The following is an 18,075-nucleotide window of genomic DNA, read 5'->3' as shown; positions in this document are numbered from 1 at the left end:
TGATGTGAATGTATTATATATATATATACAGTATATATATATATATATAAAATCAGGGGCGGACTGACAACTCATGGGGCCCCTGGATAATAGGGGATCATGGGGCCCCTGTGTCCTTGCCAAAACTCAAAAAAGCCTATGAAAAAGATACCAGGGGCATCTCATGGGGCCCCCTACTGACCCCGAGCCCTCGGGCAGTGCCCAAGTTTCCAAATGGTCAGTCCGCCCCTGATATATATGTGTGTGTGTGTGTGTCTGTGTGTGTGTGTGTGTGTAAAGCACTGTGTTATATAAGTACCTGTGATAAATAAAATATTATTTCCAAATGCCACAGAATTGAGTATAGCTAAACAGATTCTTTGAAGACTAGGTCACATTTAATCAGTCATGTAGAAAGTCATTGAAAACCTCAATCAGTTAAAACATATGACCTACACACTTGCAAAAAGATGCTGTTTCCAGATTAAAATATAATCTTTCCTAAAGAAACTTATCTAATTAAAATGAATGCATAATACATGGTTTAGCACAAATATCTGATAAAATCACAGAATATGATTATTTAACAATTACCTGATATTTTGTTGGTGAGTTGAGCTTTGTTTCCTAATGCATACAGTACATACAGTGGGGCAAAAAAGTATTTAGTCAGCCACCAATTGTGCAAGTTCTCCCACTTACAAAGATGAGAGAGGCCTGTAATTGGCATCATAGGTAGACTTCAACTATGAGAGACAAAATGAGAAAACAAATCCAGACAATCACATTGGCTGATTTGGAAAGAATTTATTTGCAAATTATGGTGGAAAATAAGTATTTGGTCAATATAAAAAGTTCATCTCAATACTTTGTTATATATCCTTTGTTGGCAATGACAGAAGTCAAACGTTTCCTGTAAGTCTTCACAAGGTTGGCACACACTGTTGCTGGTATGTTGGCCCATCCTCCATGCAGATCTCCTCTAGAGCAGTGATGTTTTGGGGCTGTCGCTGGGCAACACGGACTTTCAACTCCCTCCCAAGGTTTTATATGGGGTTGAGATCTGGAGACTGCCTAGGCCACTCCAGGACCTTGAAATGCTTCTTACGAAGCCACTCCTTCGTTGCCTGGGCGGTATGTTTGGGATCATTGTCATGTTGGAAGACCCAGCCACGTTTCATCTTCAATGCCCTTGCTGATGGCAGGAGGTTTGCACTCAAAATCTCACGATACATGGTCCCATTCATTCTGTCCTGTACATGGATCAGTCGTCCTGGTCCCTTTGCAGAAAAACAGCCCCAAAGCATGATGTTGCCACCCCCATGCTTCACAGTAGGTATGGTGTTCTTTGGATGCAACTCAGCATTCTCTCTCCTCCAAACACGACGAGTTGTGTTTCCACCAAACAGTTCTATTTTGGTTTCATCTGACCATATGACATTCTCCCAATCCTCTTCTGGATTATCCAAATGCTCTCTAGCAAACTTCAGACGGGCCCGGACATGTACTGGCTTAAGCAGGGGGACACGTCTGGCACTGCAGGATCTGAGTCCCTGGCAGGGTAGTGTGTTACTGATGGTAGCCTTTGTTACGTTGGTCCCAGCTCTCTGCAGGTCATTTACTAGGTCCCCCGCATGTGGTCCTGGGATTTTTGCTCACCGTTCTTGTGATCATTTTGACCCCACGGGGTGAGATCTTGCGTGGAGCCCCAGATTGAGGGAGATTATCAGTGGTCTTGTATCTCTTCCATTTTCTAATTATTGCTCCCACAGTTGATTTGTTCACACCAAGCTGCTTGCCTATTGCAGATTCAGTCTTCCCAGCGTGGTGCAGGTCTACAATTTTGTTTCTGGTGTCCTTCGACAGCTCTTCGGTCTTCACCATAGTGGAGTTTGGAGTGTGACTGTTTGAGGTTGTGGACAGGTGTCTTTTATACTGATAACAAGTTCAAACAAGTGCCATTGATACAGGTAATGAGTGCAGGACAGAGGAACCTCTTAAAGAAGAAGGTACAGGTCTGTGAGAGCCAGAAATCTTGCTTGTTTGTAGGTGACCAAATACTTATTTTCCACCATAATTTGCAAATAAATTCTTTCCAAATCAGCCAATGTGATTGTCTGGATTTTTTTTCTCATTTTGTCTCTCATAGCTGAGGTCTACCTATGATGCCAATTACAGGCCTCTCTCATCTTTTTAAGTGGGAAAACTTGCACAATTGGTGGCTGACTAAATACTTTTTTTGCCCCACTGTACTTGCTGAGCTATCACAAGCTATGGTGAAAACACTTCAAATAGGAACAAAAACTTAAATTTCTTCATATATAGTGTGACATTGCTGTGCCCTGCCACGGTGTGAAAAGGGTTTCGTGCCACCCAGGGTTTTCACCCAGACAGGTTTAGGGGCTCCAGGGTGCTTGTTGCATACAGAGGAAACTGGATTTTCAGTTTTCTCAGAAGTTGGTAAAACCCAATCTGGTCCCTGGAGTCCAGAGGTTTAGTAGAGATTTGAGAGGGGTGAAGTCTGCAATCCTAGGTCCATGTTTTGCAGACAACTAGTACACTGATTGTGCAGGTGTGTGATTTGCTTTGATTCATGTTTCGGGTGAAAATTTCTCTTTTGGAGCTTCGTATGTATGCAAATTTCAGAATGGGCACACAGTGATGGACAAAAATATTGGCACCCCTGCATTTCTGTCAGATAATGCACCACTTCACCCAGACAATTGTTGCAATTATGAATGCTTAGGCATTCTCATGTTTATTTCTTTTGTTTGTATTTTTATGACACAAAAAAGTGGAGAAACAAAATCCAAATCTGACACATTCCACACAAAACTCCAATACTGGACTGGACAAAATGATTGGCACCTTCTCAAAATTGTAAGAAATAATTTAATTTCAAGTTTGTGATGCTCCTGTAATTTGTAATTAAACTCACCTGTATCAATTAACAGGTGCTGACAATATGTAAATCACACCGGTAACCAGTTAAAATAGTGAAAGATTGAATCAACCTTTCTGTTGTGTGTCATGGAGCATGAAGAAGAGGAAGAGCAGCAAAGAACTGTCTGAGGATTTGAGAACAAAAATTATGGAAAAGCATGGACAATCTCAAGGCTACAAGTCCATCTCCAGAGATCTTAATGTTCCTGTGTCCACTGTGCACAACATTGTCAAGATGTTTACAGCCCATGGCACTGTAGCTAATCTCCTTGGACGTGGACAAAAGAGAAAAATTAATCAAAGATTGCAACAAAGGATTGTTCGAATGGTGGATAAAGAACCTCGATCAACTTCCAGACAAATTCAAGCTGACCTTCAGGCACAGGGTACAACTGTGTCAACTTGTACTATACGTCACCATTTGAATGAAAAGGGACGCTATGGTAGGGAACCGAGGAGGACTCGATTGCTGACACAGAAACATAAAAGAGCCAGATTGGAGTTTGAAAAAACTTACCTGAGGAAGCCAAAATTAAATGGAAACAAAATTATGGCTTTTTGGTAAAGCCCATCATTCTACTGTTTTCAGAAAAAGAAATGAGGCCTTTAATCACTTTCCTACTGGGCACTTTTACCCCCTTCGTGCCTAAGCCAATTTTCAGCTTTCAGTGCTGTCACACTTTGAATTCCAATTGCACAGTCATGCAACATTGTACCCATATGAAATTTTTATCATTTTTTTCACACACATAGAGCACTGATAGGCTGCACTGATGAGGTGGCACTGATGAGGCGGCACTGGTGGGCATTGATAAGGAGGCACTAATGATGCTGTACTGATATGCAGCAATAATAGGCACTGATGGGCGGCGCTAACTGGTGGCATTGACTGGCCTAACTGACTAGCGGTACTGATGGGCGGCACTGCTGGGCAGCACTGATGGGTGGCACTGTTAGGCACTGATGGGTGGCACTGCTGGGCACTGATGGGTGAAACTGCTAGGCACTGATGGGAGGCACTGCTGGGTACTGGTGGGAGGCACTGCTGGGCACTGATCATCAGTTCCCTGATGATCAATGCCAATCTGCTCTGTAACAGCTGCTGGTTATTGCCAGTATTTTCCTCAAGCTGTGACAGCGTGAGGAAAGTGCTGCCAATAACCGGCAACTGTATTTACTCCGTTATCTGCTGTGTCATTGGACAAAGCTGATCATGTGGTAAAAGGCCGTTGTGATTGGCCTTTTACCTCATCATGTAGATTGCTGGGTGCGTGCCGCTGGGGGCATATAGGAGGGAGCATTCTGGGAGGACGTCATATGACGCCCTCCAAGAACTGGACAACTGCGCTGTAGCCATCATTTGGCTATAGCTGTCAAGGTCCTACCTTTTCCCAGAGGTTTTGTTTCTCCATGTGCTGGCATCCTTGTTGGATTTCTGCAGAGCATGGTGGGAATCTTTTATGCCTTCTGGTCTCTGAGTTCCATCCCCCAGAGGGGTGTGGCTGATTACATATAAGCCTGTGGTCCGCACATGCCCGTTGCACTTGTGTCTTGTGTCTTTGTGTTGCTATAACTCTGTTCTGACTCTCGTGACTCTCCTGGAATCTGACTCGGCTTATGACCTGACCATCCTTTGTGTTCTCCTTTGATCTGATCCTCCGTTGCTGAACTCGGCTTGTGACCCATGATTCTTGTCTGCTGTCCTGTACTGTTTTGTCCCGTTGTTGTCGACCTGGCCTGCCCGACTACTCTATTGTCTTTTCCACTAGCTACACGCCATTGGCGGCGGCCATTACCGCAGCTGAGGTGTCTCGGGGGGCGTGACCTGGTTCCTGGCTGCGTCAAGTCCATCCCCACCATCAGGGGCCCTGGTGAAGGGCAGCCCGGGACTTAGACTCCGCGCCCTGTGGGACTTCGGTCTGTGGGTGGTGGTTGTCGCCAGCCAGTTCATTACATTGTTATTAGGCCTGCCTGTCCATTCCTCAGCTCCTGCCCTGACAATAGCGCGGTTGGCAAGTGGTTAAAGAAAAGAAAACAGTCCCTGCAGTCAAAGATAGTGGAGGTTCACTGATGTTTTAGGGTTGCTTTGCTACTTCAGGCACTGGATGCGTTGACCATCTGCATTGCATTATTAAATCTGCAGACTACCAAAGAATTCAGGGGTGCAATGCAGGGCTCAGTATCAGAAAGTTGAGTCTCTGTCAGAGGTCAAGGGTCTTACAGCAGGACAATGACCCAAAGCACACATCAAAAAGCACCCAGAAATGGTTTAAGACTAAGCGCTGGAGAGAACTGAACTGGCCAGCAGTGAGACCAGATCTAAATTCTATGGAGCACCTGTGAAGAGATCTCAAAACTGCAGTTGAGAAAAGGAACCTTTCCAATCTGAGCCCTGGAGCAGTTGGCGAAAGAAGAGTGGTCCAAAATTCCAGTAGAGAGGTGTAAGAAACTCATTGATGGTTACAGGAAGCAATTGATTTCAGTTATTTTTTCCAAGTGATGTGTTACCAAATATTAAATTTAGGGTGACAATTGTCCAGTCCATTTTTGGGGTTTTGCATGGAACATGTCAGATTTGGCTTTTTGTTTCTCCACTTAAAATAATTAAACATGAGAATGCCTAAACATTTGTAATTACAACATTTTTCTGAGTGAAGTGGTGCATTATCTGACAGAAATGCAGGGGTGCCAATATTTTTGGCCAGGACTGTAAAAACGAATGGCAATGAATCTGAAATAAGTTATAACGAAAAAAACCAAATGCATTTGTTTTATTCTTTTCATTTGGATGGTGCCACATTTTTTAATTAATTCAATAAATAACAAATTCATTGAGAATAACTGGTTGTAAAGGAGTGAGTGGCCATCACATCCTTGTCAACCATGATACCCCGTTGACAGCAGAATGTAAACAAAACAAATGCCGGTTAAGAAACATTTTTACAAAACAGTGTGGGGGTCCCCTCCAATCTATACCAAGCCTTTCTGGTCTAGTATAATTTTTTAGGGGAACCCTATGCCATCATTTAAAAAAAAATGGTGTGGGTCTCTCCCCAAAATTCATACCAGACCTTTAGATCTAGTATAGATTTTAAGGGGAACCCCATGCCAAAATTAAAAAAATTGGTTCAGGAGGGGTGTGCTCGTTCATCCTCCCCCTTTTTCTGGCCTGCCAGCTACATGCTCGGATATGGGCCCGGCATGGATTCTGCTGTCAGCGGGGAATCCCACTGAGAGAAGATGAGTCATGGTTGTTAAGGACGAAGTGGCTGCCCGCTCCTTAACAAACAGCTATTCTTCAAAATGAATTTGGATCAGATTTGATAATATCATATCCTTCAGATACCAATGAATATATATGAAAAGATTTTCTTTTTTCCCATACTGTACCCAGGGGTGGACTGACCATTTGGAAACTCGGGCACTGCCCGAGGGCCCGGGGTCAGTAGGGGGCCCCATGAGATGCCCCTGGTACCTTTTTCATAGGCTTTTTTGAGTTTGGGCAAGGACACAGGGGCCCCATGATCCCCTATTGCCTGGGGGCCCCATGAGTTGTCAGTTCGTCCCTGACTGTACCTGTTCAGTTATCTAATGTATAATGTTCCTTACACATTGTCATAGGTAGGTCATGAAAAGTAAAACAAGGACAACCCTAGCAGAGTTGTTGCTTGGGGTGCAGAAGGTTGTTTGTCTACAGACAAATCCTACCCTAGCTTGAAACCTAGGGTTGACATACACATTTCATTTATAGGAAATAATTTAGTGTTTAAAAGGTATAACATATTTATTTTATGTGGTCAATTAGACCAGCCTTTTTTAACCAGGCTGTCTCCTGGGTTGCCTTCGAAAAATTCCCTAAAAATTGCCCAAACCAGCGGATGGTTCAAGCCTGCTTTTTTGTTACACGAAGCTACGGTTTTCATTGTGCAACATTACAACCACAGTGCAGGCCAACTGCCAGCATCCTTGCAACCGCTGAAATCATTGGTTGATAAGGAGGACGTAAGGCACCTGTACAGTATCTTTTTTCTCCACACCCCCTGCCCCTTTCTTTCAGAACTGGGGTCATATTAGCTGCCAAGGGGAAATAGGATGAGGATGAAGAAAAACTGGAATACCAGTCAGACACCCAACATCACCTCTAATGTTGGGTGTTCTACATGTATGGAGCCTACCCTATGTAAAACTATTAGCTTTTTACATTTTAGAATGGGGTGCCTCAAGATTGTGCTTAATTTTAAAGGGTGCCTTGATTTTAAAAAGGTTGAGAAACACTGAGTTAAACACAAATAGTGCTCAGAAGAGTGTTTCTATATAATAATAATTCAGTTCATTTTTGGGCCCGCAAACTCCTACCAAGTACAACTATGGCGAAACAAGTAATACCCAAAAATGTAGTAATTTTACTATTTTTTGTAGGTGTCTTCAAAATACCAGACATTGTCCTCCTGGTTGGCAGTGGGATAGCAGCCAGTGTGAGTGTGTACTGGAAAAGGAGTCTTCACTTACCAGAAGAAGGGAAGGTACTGGACATTTACATGTACAAATATACATAAAGATGCAAGACCGACAGTATCTGATCCTTCATACCCTGATACAAGGATTGTGGTGTATTCATCGTCCATGAGCAGCCTCCACCTGACTTGGTCATGCTGCTCCTTTTATTTGTTTATTTTACCTGTTGGCCACTAATCCTATTGGTCTTTGCTTGTAGATTACCTTAAAATGACGCTAAACTCTGTTTTTAAACCATTCTATTCAAGTATGTACAGTGGGGCAAAAAAGTATTTAGTCAGCCACCAATTGTGCAAGTTCTCCCACTTAAAAAGATGAGAGAGGCCTGTAATTGACATCATAGGTAGACCTCAACTATGAGAGACAAAATGAGAAAAAAAATCCAGACAATCACATTGGCTGATTTGGAAAGAATTTATTTGCAAATTATGGTGGAAAATAAGTATTTGGTCAATATCAAAAGTTCATTTCAATACTTTGTTGTATATCCTTTGCTGGCAATGACAGAGGTCAAACGTTTCCTGTAAGTCTTCACAAGGTTGGCACACACTGTTGCTGGTATGTTGGCCCACTCCTCCATGCAGATCTCCTCTAGAGCAGTGATGTTTTGGGGCAACACGGATTTTCAACTCCCTCCAAAGGTTTTCCATGGGGTTGAGATCTGGAGACTGGCTAGGCCACTCCAGGACCTTGAAATGCTTCTTACGAAGCCACTCCTTCATTGCCTGGACGGTATGTTTGGGATCATTGTCATGTTGGAAGACCCAGCCACGTTTCATCTTCAATGCCCTTGCTGATGGAAGGAGGTTTGCATTCAAAATCTCACAATACATGGCCCCATTCATTCTGTCCTGTACATGGATCAGTAGTCTTGGTCCCTTTGCGGAGAAACAGCCACAAAGCATGATGTTGCCACCCCCATGCTTCACAGTAGGTATGGTGTCTTTGGATGCAACTCAACATTCTCTTTCCTCCAAACACGACGAGTTGTGTTTCTACCAAACAGTTCTATTTTGGTTTCATCTGACCATATGACATTCTCCCAAGCCTCTTCTGGATCATCCAAATGCTCTCTAGCAAACTTCAGACGGGCTCAGACATGTACTGGCTTAAGCAGGGGGACACGTCTGGCACTGCAGGATCTGAGTCCCTGGCGGCGTAGTGTGTTACTGATGTTAGCCTTTGTTACATTGGTCCCAGCTCTCTGCAGGTCATTCACTAGGTACCCCCGTGTGGTCCTGGGATTTTTGCTCACCGTTCTTGTGATCATTTTGACCCCACGGGGTGAGATCTTACGTGGGGCCCCAGATCGAGGGAGATTATCAGTGGTCTTGTGTCTTCCATTTTCTAATTATTGCTCCCACAGTTGATTTGTTCACACCAAGCTGCTTGCCTATTGCAGATTCAGTCTTCCCAGCCTGGTGCAGTTCTACAATTTTGTTTCTGGTGTCCTTCGACAGCTCTTTGGTCTTCACCATAGTGGAGTTTGGAGTGTGACTGTTTGAGGTTGTGGACAGGTGTCTTTTATACTGATAACAAGTTCAAACAGGTGCCATTGATACAGGTAATGAGTGCAGGACAGAGGAGCCTCTTAAAGAAGAAGGTACAGGTCTGTGAGAGCCAGAAATCTTGCTTGTTTGTAGGTGACCAAATACTTATTTTCCACCATAATTTGCAAATAAATTCTTTCCAAATCAGCCAATGTGATTGTCTGGATTTGTTTTCTCATTTTGTCTTTCATAGTTGAGGTCTACCTGTGATGCCAATTACAGGCCTCTCTCATCTTTTTAAGTGGGAAAACTTGCACAATTGGTGGCTGACTAAATACTTTTTTGCCCCACTGTATTCTAAACTCAAAAAATTACCTTGTGTTGTTCTCAACCTCTTCCAATGTTTTTTTTCTTTCTGTTAGACGGTGACTACATTCATTCTCCATGGACCCATTGTATGTAGGAATGTAGCCACGTATGACCACAACCACATGCACTGTTCACTCCAAACACATGGAAGTCAGGGGGAAAAGCAGCCAGTAAAATCTACATAGTCTTTCCACAGCTGTCAGTTTTGAAATGTCTAAATACACTCCTTATTTCAGACAGTATAGAGGAGAATAACATCCACAAATATATGTAGTACAAGAATGTTAATTGTTACTAAATTGAGAAATGCAAAAAGGAGTGCTGCACTGGAGAATTGTGTATAGAGAAGGGAGCTGCAGTCTGGAAGCAATGGTATACATGCAGTGGGCACCCAGGCCCCTTGAGGCCTGAAGACAGGACATGCTGGGTAAACTGACTGCATGACTAAGGGCCAGTTCACACTACATGCATTTCAGTTGCTTTTTTCTGCATCCAAAAGGCACAGAAAGTAGGTTATATGGCTATCAATGTCATAGTTCACAGTTCAGCAGTTCCAGTGTGTTCTGGTTACAGAAAAAAAAAGTACAAAATGTTGCATTATACCTGAACAGAACTGTACTGGAACGCGGTAAAACGCATAAAACACGTACTGGAATGCACCAAAAATGCACTGGAACGCACATGTCCCTATTTGAATTGAAGAAGAGAGGGGGAAAAATTAACTGGAATGCATAAAAAACGCACTGGAACACGTCAAAAATGCATCAAAAACGCACCAAAATACGCAGAAAAGTGCATCCAGAAACGCATCCAGAACGCATCTGGACTACGTTTCTATAGTGTGAACCGGCCCTAAGAGGAGAATACCAGGCTTGATAGTGCTAAGAAAAAGAGTTGGAAGAGGGAACTTTTTTCTACTTGTAGATCTAGCCAGCAGGGTGGAAAGTGCAGTGAAAAGGCTGTTGGGGAGTTTAAACAGTGCAGCCATTTGCAGAGAGAAAAAGTTGTTTGACCCACTTGCTATAATATATAGTAATGTAGAATATTATGTCACCGCAGCTTAACAGGAAAGGGGTCATGGAAGAAAAGCAACTAATATGTTTATTTGAGAATCATATTTAATGTTACGGGATCCTCCATGATGCGTTTCATATTGGAGGTGTCTCTGGAAGTCAAGTCCCAATGAGCAGTTTTAAATATTCGATTCCAAGCCAAGGCTCGATTCAAAGCTAACACAACAGGATAAGAATCTTTATTTTCAAAAAAGTGACAGTTCTTTTCAATTAAAGTGGTTATAAATCCTTACCTATACCTAGTGAAGTGACTGATACACAGAGAGAAAACAAATCTTCCTATATAAATTGTGCCTGTTAATCTACAGCTGTCTTTCCCCTACATCCATTCAAAGTGCACAATTTATACAGGATCTCTCAGCTCTGAAAAGCAGAGGGCGGGGAGTTGAAGGTCAGTGAGGAGAGCTCTGAGAGCTGATTGGACGGAAGGAACATATCCCCTTTCACACTGTTCCCAGGAACAGAGCTGATGCAGTCAATTTGCTGGAGGTCCCTCCCCTGTCACCATTTTTCTCTTGATGTCAGGAAAACTTGTCAGAAGTGATTTATGCTGTTAGCAGAGGAACAAAGCAGCATACACAAATAACACTTAGTGCTCTTAATTGAGACAAGTACACACTATAGAGGGATATGCTTTGTTCATATTTAATGTCTGAGGTTCACAACCACTTTAACTACTTCAGGTCCAGACACTTTCACCTCCTTCCTGTCCAGACCAATTTTCAGCTTTCAGTGCTATCACACTTTTAATGACAATTGCGCGGTCATGCAACACTGTACCCATATGAGTTTTTTAGCATTTTTTTTAGACAGATCAAACTTTATTTTGGTGGTATTTATTCACTAATGGAATTTTTATTTTATTTGCTATAAAAATGAAAACGTCCAAACATTTTGAATAAAAAGTGTTTTTCTTATAACATTTTGCAAATAAATAATCTTTCTTCATAAATCTTGGCCAAAATGTATTCAGCTCTCTTTTTAGTAAAAAAAAAATAACCCAAATTAGTTTATAACCAAAAATTATAATTTTTCAAAAATGTTTTTACATTTTTATTTTATTTTTTTTATATTATTATTTATGTTTTTTTTTTAACATACTGTCACCCTAGCAGTACAGTGTCACCATAGTGACACTGTACTACTTGTGGGGGGTGATGAAGATTTGTTTTTTTGTTACACTGATTGCTTTTACACCCATAAAGGCTGTAAAAGCAATCATTTTTCCTTCTTCCTGGCTGCATTCTTGCAGCCATTGAGAAATACTGTGAGAGCTGTGATTGGTCACAGCTTGTCACATGGTACAAGGCTGCTGCGAATAGCGTTGTACCATGTGACCTCTGTGACCATTCACAGATTTCAGTAGTAGTAATCTATGATGTTAGGAAGTGACATTTTGCTTACTACCATTCATGTGATCACTGATTGGCCAATTAGTGATCACATGATCGGGACCTCACGCAGAGGTCCCGTACAGCGATCGGTGTTCCGCTGTGTCTGGGGGACATAGCGGGCACCAGATCGCAGTGCCACACGCTCCCAGGGAGTGCGCACAGGCAGGGAGCAGGGAGGACGTTTATAAAGTGAAATCAACAAGTAGGCAGTGCTGTCTGGCAGAGCTATGTAATTCTTAGGAATGGAAAGGCAGAATTACTAATCATTTGACACATACAACTTCCTCCAGACACAGCTGGCACCGGATCGCGGTGCTGGTCACAGGCAGGGAAGTGGGAGGACGTTTATAAACGGCCACCCGCCCCTGCACTGCTTATGTACATGGGCCAAATGTGAACTGGTTAAGTCCAGTTAGATTCGAAAATGACAGGAATGTGGCTAAAATAAAGATTCTTATCCTTGTGTTTAAGCTTTGTGAAATGAAATTTATGTTTGAAACATAGTGGCGCAGTTGTGGTGCTGCTCAGGGTAGGGATAAGTACAGCTGTGGTTTATTTTGGTGTGATTTCTGAGATCCCCTCTTTACTTTAGTTGTACCAATAGCTTATTATTATTATTATTATTATCATCCAGGATTTATATAATGCCAACAATTTCTACAGCACTTTACAATAAAAATGGAGACAATGTTGTACAATTACAATACAGTTTAGTACAGAGGGGTTAGGAGGCCTTTGTTCGTGAAGTGCTGTATTTATTATGAAGAATTGTAGTAATAAAAAGGCAGTTACAATCCATGTCATGCAGTGAGTATGCTTTTGCTCGATGTCAAAAGTGGTCAAAATTAACCAGTAATACTTGATAAATCCATAAGTCATGTCTCAGTTGCTGGTACAATCACTGTGATTTAATTTCTTGCACCAGAGATGCCAGACAGTTAGTTATACATCCATTTTTTGTAAAAAAAAAAAAAAACTTGGAGAAGTTCCCTAATCTATTATTCTGGTTTTGAAAACTGCTTTTATTGCAGACTTCTGTTTATAACTTTACTCATTATTTCGGTTGTCAACACTCACACCAGGATGCATTGTTTTGGCACAGAGCTCGCCTTGTGTGGTGCACACATGGAGTTTGAAGACAGTTGTGAATGTGTGTGCAAGCTAAAATGTCCCAGGAACCACGTCCTCAACAAAGAGAACTGCACCTGTAATGAATGTAGTGAGAACATGGACTCCTGCTGTGACAAGAATAAGATATTTCACCCAGACACCTGCAGGTGAGGAAAACTTCATATGTGTTTAGCCACTTGCCCCCCAGAGGATTTACTCCCCTTCCTGACCAGGCCATTTTTTGCGATACGGCATTGAGTTACATTAACTGACAATTGTGCGGTCATGCAACACTGCACATAAATGAAATGTATGTTCTTTTTTTTAAACAAATAGAGATTTCTTTCAGCGGTATTGGATCACCTGTGCAGTTTTTATTTTTTGTGCTATAAACAAAAAAAGACTGACAATTTTGGAAAAAATTAATAATATTTTTTAATTTTTGCTATTAAACGTGTCCAATAAAAAAAAAATACAATTTCTTCATAAATTTAGGCCACAATTTATTTTTCTACATGTCTTTGTTAAAATAAAAATCCCAGAATGTTCTTCCATGTCTAGCATGGTCAGTTTGAAATAGGAAAGCAGGGGGACTGACAGGATCACTAGGGATTTCACAGAAAGGAAGCAATGCAGAGAACAAGATACTTTTTCATTCAAGTACATATTACAACAGACACATATCAGGCATATGAAATGTTGGGGCAACATCAGGGGCAGATTGACCATTTGGACACTAAGGCTCTGCCCGAGGGCCTGGGGTCAGTAGGGGGCCCCATGAGATGCCCCTGGTTCCTTTTTCATAGGCTTTTTTGAGTTTGGGAAAGGACACAAGGGCCCCATGATCCCCTATTGCCCGGGGGCCCCATGAGTTGTCAGTCCACCTCTGGGTAACATACACTTTAAATCCTGATTTATAAGGATGCTGGCTACAGAGTAATAATGTAAAAATTAAGGAAAAATGTTAGAAAAAAGTTAGAGAAGAAACAAATCCCTCTGCTTTCATTTTACTATTTTTTTTTAATCTTTGCCCATACTGCTTATGCAGCAGCATAGAAGGGAAAGCTCCCAAAGCATCCTGGGAGTTTGTCCACCTCTCCTTGCTTATACAAGGTAGCCTATCTTTCAGTGATAAACTAAGAAGTCCTAAAAGTAGATTTAAACCCAAATACTAAAATGTCATATAAGCATTAACATGGAAATGTTTTTTTAATCTTTTTATATTTACAATTTTAATTAAAAAAATACCTGGTTTTCCTGCTTTCTTCGGGTACTTTATTTATGGGGTGACAAAAGTCAGTTGTACTCCCGCATCATCCCTGGTTGAGACTACGATCAGCTGTCCGACACACGTTGCGCAGGCATGTTCTACCAATGGCAGTGATATAAAGAAGTCGGTCTGCAGCAATGATAAAGCAGCTGGCACTGAAGAATGGAAATAGATGATACACAGTGCTTTAGCAAATCAAATTTAACCTGATTAGGGTTACATCTAAGTGTAAGTTCACCTATTTGTAAGATATTCAGAGAATGCCCCTACGCGTTTCTGCATCTAATGAATAGTACATATCATAGGTCCTCCAGTTGGAAATGGTGAAGTCCTTTCTATTCCAGATACATCTGTTCTGGATTCTCTGCAGAAAAAGATCAACCCCCATACCTCACTGTCGTGCTGTTTGCAGGAGGGGCTGAATTTTAGTATATTAGGCCCCTTCCAGGCTGTTGAAACTACATATGTGCACAGCACATACCCCCCTGGCTCCAGCTAACCTTAGTAGTGGCCGATCCAGCAGTTAAAACTCTGCACATGCACATTGTGCAGTCTCCCTCTCTAGCTGAGCACACTGAGCATGTGCAGAGTTTGAACACCCTGGAGCGGCTTCTACTAATGTTAGGTGGAGCCAGGAGAGGATGCACAGCACATCCATGCAGTTTGAAGGGCTAAGAGCAGCCAACAGCATCCAATAGCTGGATGGAGAAATATGGGGGGGGGGAGTTGTTCAGAGATTTTTCTGAAGAGGATCCAAAACAGCTGTATCAGAAATAGGAGGACCTTCACCAACAGGCGGAGCTATGGCATGTACTATTCGCTGGATGTAGAAATGCATAGGCGGATTTTTATGAAAAACTTCTTGAAACGTCAACATATACTTTACCACTTGCCTTTCTGAGGATTTACCCCCCCCCCCCCTTCCTGACCAGGCCATTTGTTTGCGTTACGGCGCTGCATTACTTTAACTCATAATTGTGCTGCAATGCAACGCTGCACCCCAATTAAATTTACGTACCTTTTTTCCCACAAATTGAGCTTTCTTTCGGTGGTATTTGATCACCTGTGCGGCTTTTATTTTTTGCGCTATAACAAAAAAAACGACCAACAATTTTGAGAAAAAAACAATATTTTTGACTTTTTTGCTATTAAACATGTCAGTAAAAAAAATTTTTAAAAATTAAATTTTTTCATAAATTTAGGCCAAAATGTATTCTGCGACATGTCTTTGCAAAAAAAAAAAATCCCAATATGTGTAAATGAATTAGTTTACGTGAAAGTTATAGCGTTTACAAATGGCGTTATAGATACTGAAATTTTTTTTTTAATTTTTACTAGTAATGGCGGTGGTCAGCAACTTATAGTAGTACTGCGGCGGGCATTCTGACACTGGGGGGAACTGACTTGGTGTCACTGACATCCCCAGTGACACCAGTACAGTGGTCAGTGCTAAAAAAAGAGCACTAACACTGTACTAAGGTCACTGGGCAGGAAGGCGTTAACATGAGGGGCAATCAAAGGGTTAACTGTGTGCTGTTTCACTGTAAGCTCTGTGTGTGTGCTTCACTGTAATCACACTGTTTTGCATGGCTGTACTGTGCACAGCTATCCAAAGCAGTGTGCACAAGCTGACAGGGAGGAGAACTGTATTGTTTACATACAGTTCTTCTCCCTGTCGGAGATGCTCGGCAGTCACCGGGCGCTGGCGAGTAATCATCGGCCGGGTCCCGGTGATTGACAGCCGCGTATACCTGCTATAGGGTGGTCGGGAAGCGGTTAAATATAGACATATACAGGAATTAACAGGTTGTGCCTTTTACCAACATACTTTGGGGTTGATTTTCTAAAAGCAAATAGACTGTGCACTCTAAATGAGGTAAAGCTCCACTTTGCAAAGAATATCCAAGCACGTGCAAGGAAAATTAGAAAGAAAACTGTGTTTTTGCTTGCACATGATTGGATAATAGAAGTCAGCAGAGCTTCTGTTCATTTACTAAGCTCTGGAGCAACTGCACTTGCAGAGTACACAGTCTATTTGCCTTTAGTAAATCCACCCCATTGTGTTAAAAGGCACCCTTTGCTCTAATCTCCAAAAATTGGGTGGTATGTATTGTATTTCTTTTTCTAGGTACACATCACTTCCCCTGGGTGCTTATTTGACTGTATTATTACTAATTATGAATTATTTATTCTCTATTTCAGCTGTAAAGATGACTGTCCATTTCAAGCCAAAGTGTGTCCAGGTGGTAGGAGAGTGTGCTCAAAGCATTTGAATGCCTGTCAGAGGAGGACCTATTTCATATCGTAACAAAGGGAAGCCATAATCGGGATTATCCAGGCTTTTAAATGTTTTGAATTTAAAAAAAAAAAAAAAAAAAAAGAACAACAATTTTATATTTTACAAATAAAGAGCACATTTATGTAAGCATTTGTTCTTTGCTGCGTGGTAATTGGCTGTCTGGTTATCCTGCTATGTTTAGTTCTATTATTACAGAATGGCACTTACTACTACCTGAAAGTTGCCTGATTTGCCGTACTACTTTGGTGCGACTTTGAAGCAACTCTGAAGCAACTTTCAGGGAATGCCAGGGTAATCTTTCTGTAATGTCAGATCCAAATAACATCAATATAGATGAGGATCTGACTTGGAGGTGACGTTTATTAAAGTCTATGGACACAAGTTGGATAGAAGTCGCCTTGAAGTAGTACAGGAACCTTTTCTAAAGTTGGAGTGACTTCAGTGTTGCTAATTGACCAACATGGGATTTCACATGTCATGCGACTTGGGGTCTGACAAGTCGGATCCCAAGTCGCGGCAGTGTGAACCAAGCCCTAAAGTTCTGTTTATATTTAAAGAACTAAAAATGTATCCAGGTTACTAAATCTCTGAAAGGAGTGCCTAGTGCAGTGATGGCGAACCTTTTTGAGCCCGAGTGCCCAAACTGCAACCCAAAACCAACTTATTTCTTTCAAAGTGCCAACACTGCAATGAAACCTGAATATCGAGCTTTTGGTTTAGAAAAAACAACTCGTACAGTAGTGCAAACTAATTAACAGTACAGGGATGACCAGAGACTGCGGACACAGTACAGGGATGACCAGAGACTGCGGACACAGTACAGGGATGACCAGAGACTGCGGACACAGTACAGGGATGACCAGAGACTGCGGACATAGTACAGGGATGACCAGAGACTGCGGACACAGTACAGGAGATGACCAGAGACTGCGGACACGGTACAGGGATGACCAGAGACTGCGGACACAGTACAGGGATGACCAGAGACTGCGGACACAGTACAGGGATGACCAGAGACTGCGGACACAGTACAGGAGATGACCAGAGACTGCGGACACGGTACAGGGATGACCAGAGACTGCGGACAGTACAGGGATGACCAGAACTGCGGACAGTACAGGGATGACCAGAGACTGCGGACACAGTACAGGGATGACCAGAGACTGCGGACACAGTACAGGGATGACCAGAGACTGCGGACACAGTACAGGGATGACCAGAGACTGCGGACACAGTACAGGAGATGACCAGAGACTGCGGACAGTACAGGGATGACCAGAGACTGCGGACAGTACAGGGATGACCAGAGACTGCGGACACAGTACAGGGATGACCAGAGACTGCAGACACAGTACAGGGATGACCAGAGACTGCGGACACAGTACAGGGATGACCAGAGACTGTGGACAGTACAGGGATGACCAGAGACTGCGGACAGTACAGGGATGACCAGAGACTGCGGACACAGTACAGGGATGACCAGAGACTGCAGACACAGTACAGGGATGACCAGAGACTGCGGACAGTACAGGGATGACCAGAGACTGCGGACACAGTACAGGGATGACCAGAGACTGCGGACACAGTACAGGAGATGACCAGAGACTGCGGACAGTACAGGGATGACCAGAGA

General features: G+C 42.5%; 1 protein-coding gene across 1 annotated transcript in view; it reads left to right on the top strand.

Annotated features, from left to right (window-relative positions):
* The window catches only part of VEGFD (vascular endothelial growth factor D), a 68,637-nt gene extending 52,069 nt beyond the window's left edge, over window positions 1–16,568 (top strand). The window contains exons 5-7 of the mRNA XM_089693632.1: window positions 7,342–7,445; window positions 12,866–13,040; window positions 16,346–16,568. Of these exons, the coding sequence (XP_089549758.1) occupies window positions 7,342–7,445; window positions 12,866–13,040; window positions 16,346–16,451 (385 nt within the window). The 3' untranslated portion in view covers window positions 16,452–16,568. The remainder of the gene's footprint in view (window positions 1–7,341; window positions 7,446–12,865; window positions 13,041–16,345) is intronic.
* The last annotated feature ends 1,507 nt before the right edge of the window (window positions 16,569–18,075 follow it).

The sequence above is a fragment of the Staurois parvus genome, unplaced genomic scaffold (assembly GCF_062004578.1).
Source record: "Staurois parvus isolate SC_StPar_1 unplaced genomic scaffold, SC_StPar_1.0 ptg000635l, whole genome shotgun sequence".
In the NCBI taxonomy this organism is placed as follows: domain Eukaryota; kingdom Metazoa; phylum Chordata; class Amphibia; order Anura; family Ranidae; genus Staurois; species Staurois parvus.
This window is presented reverse-complemented; position numbering and strand designations above follow the sequence as displayed.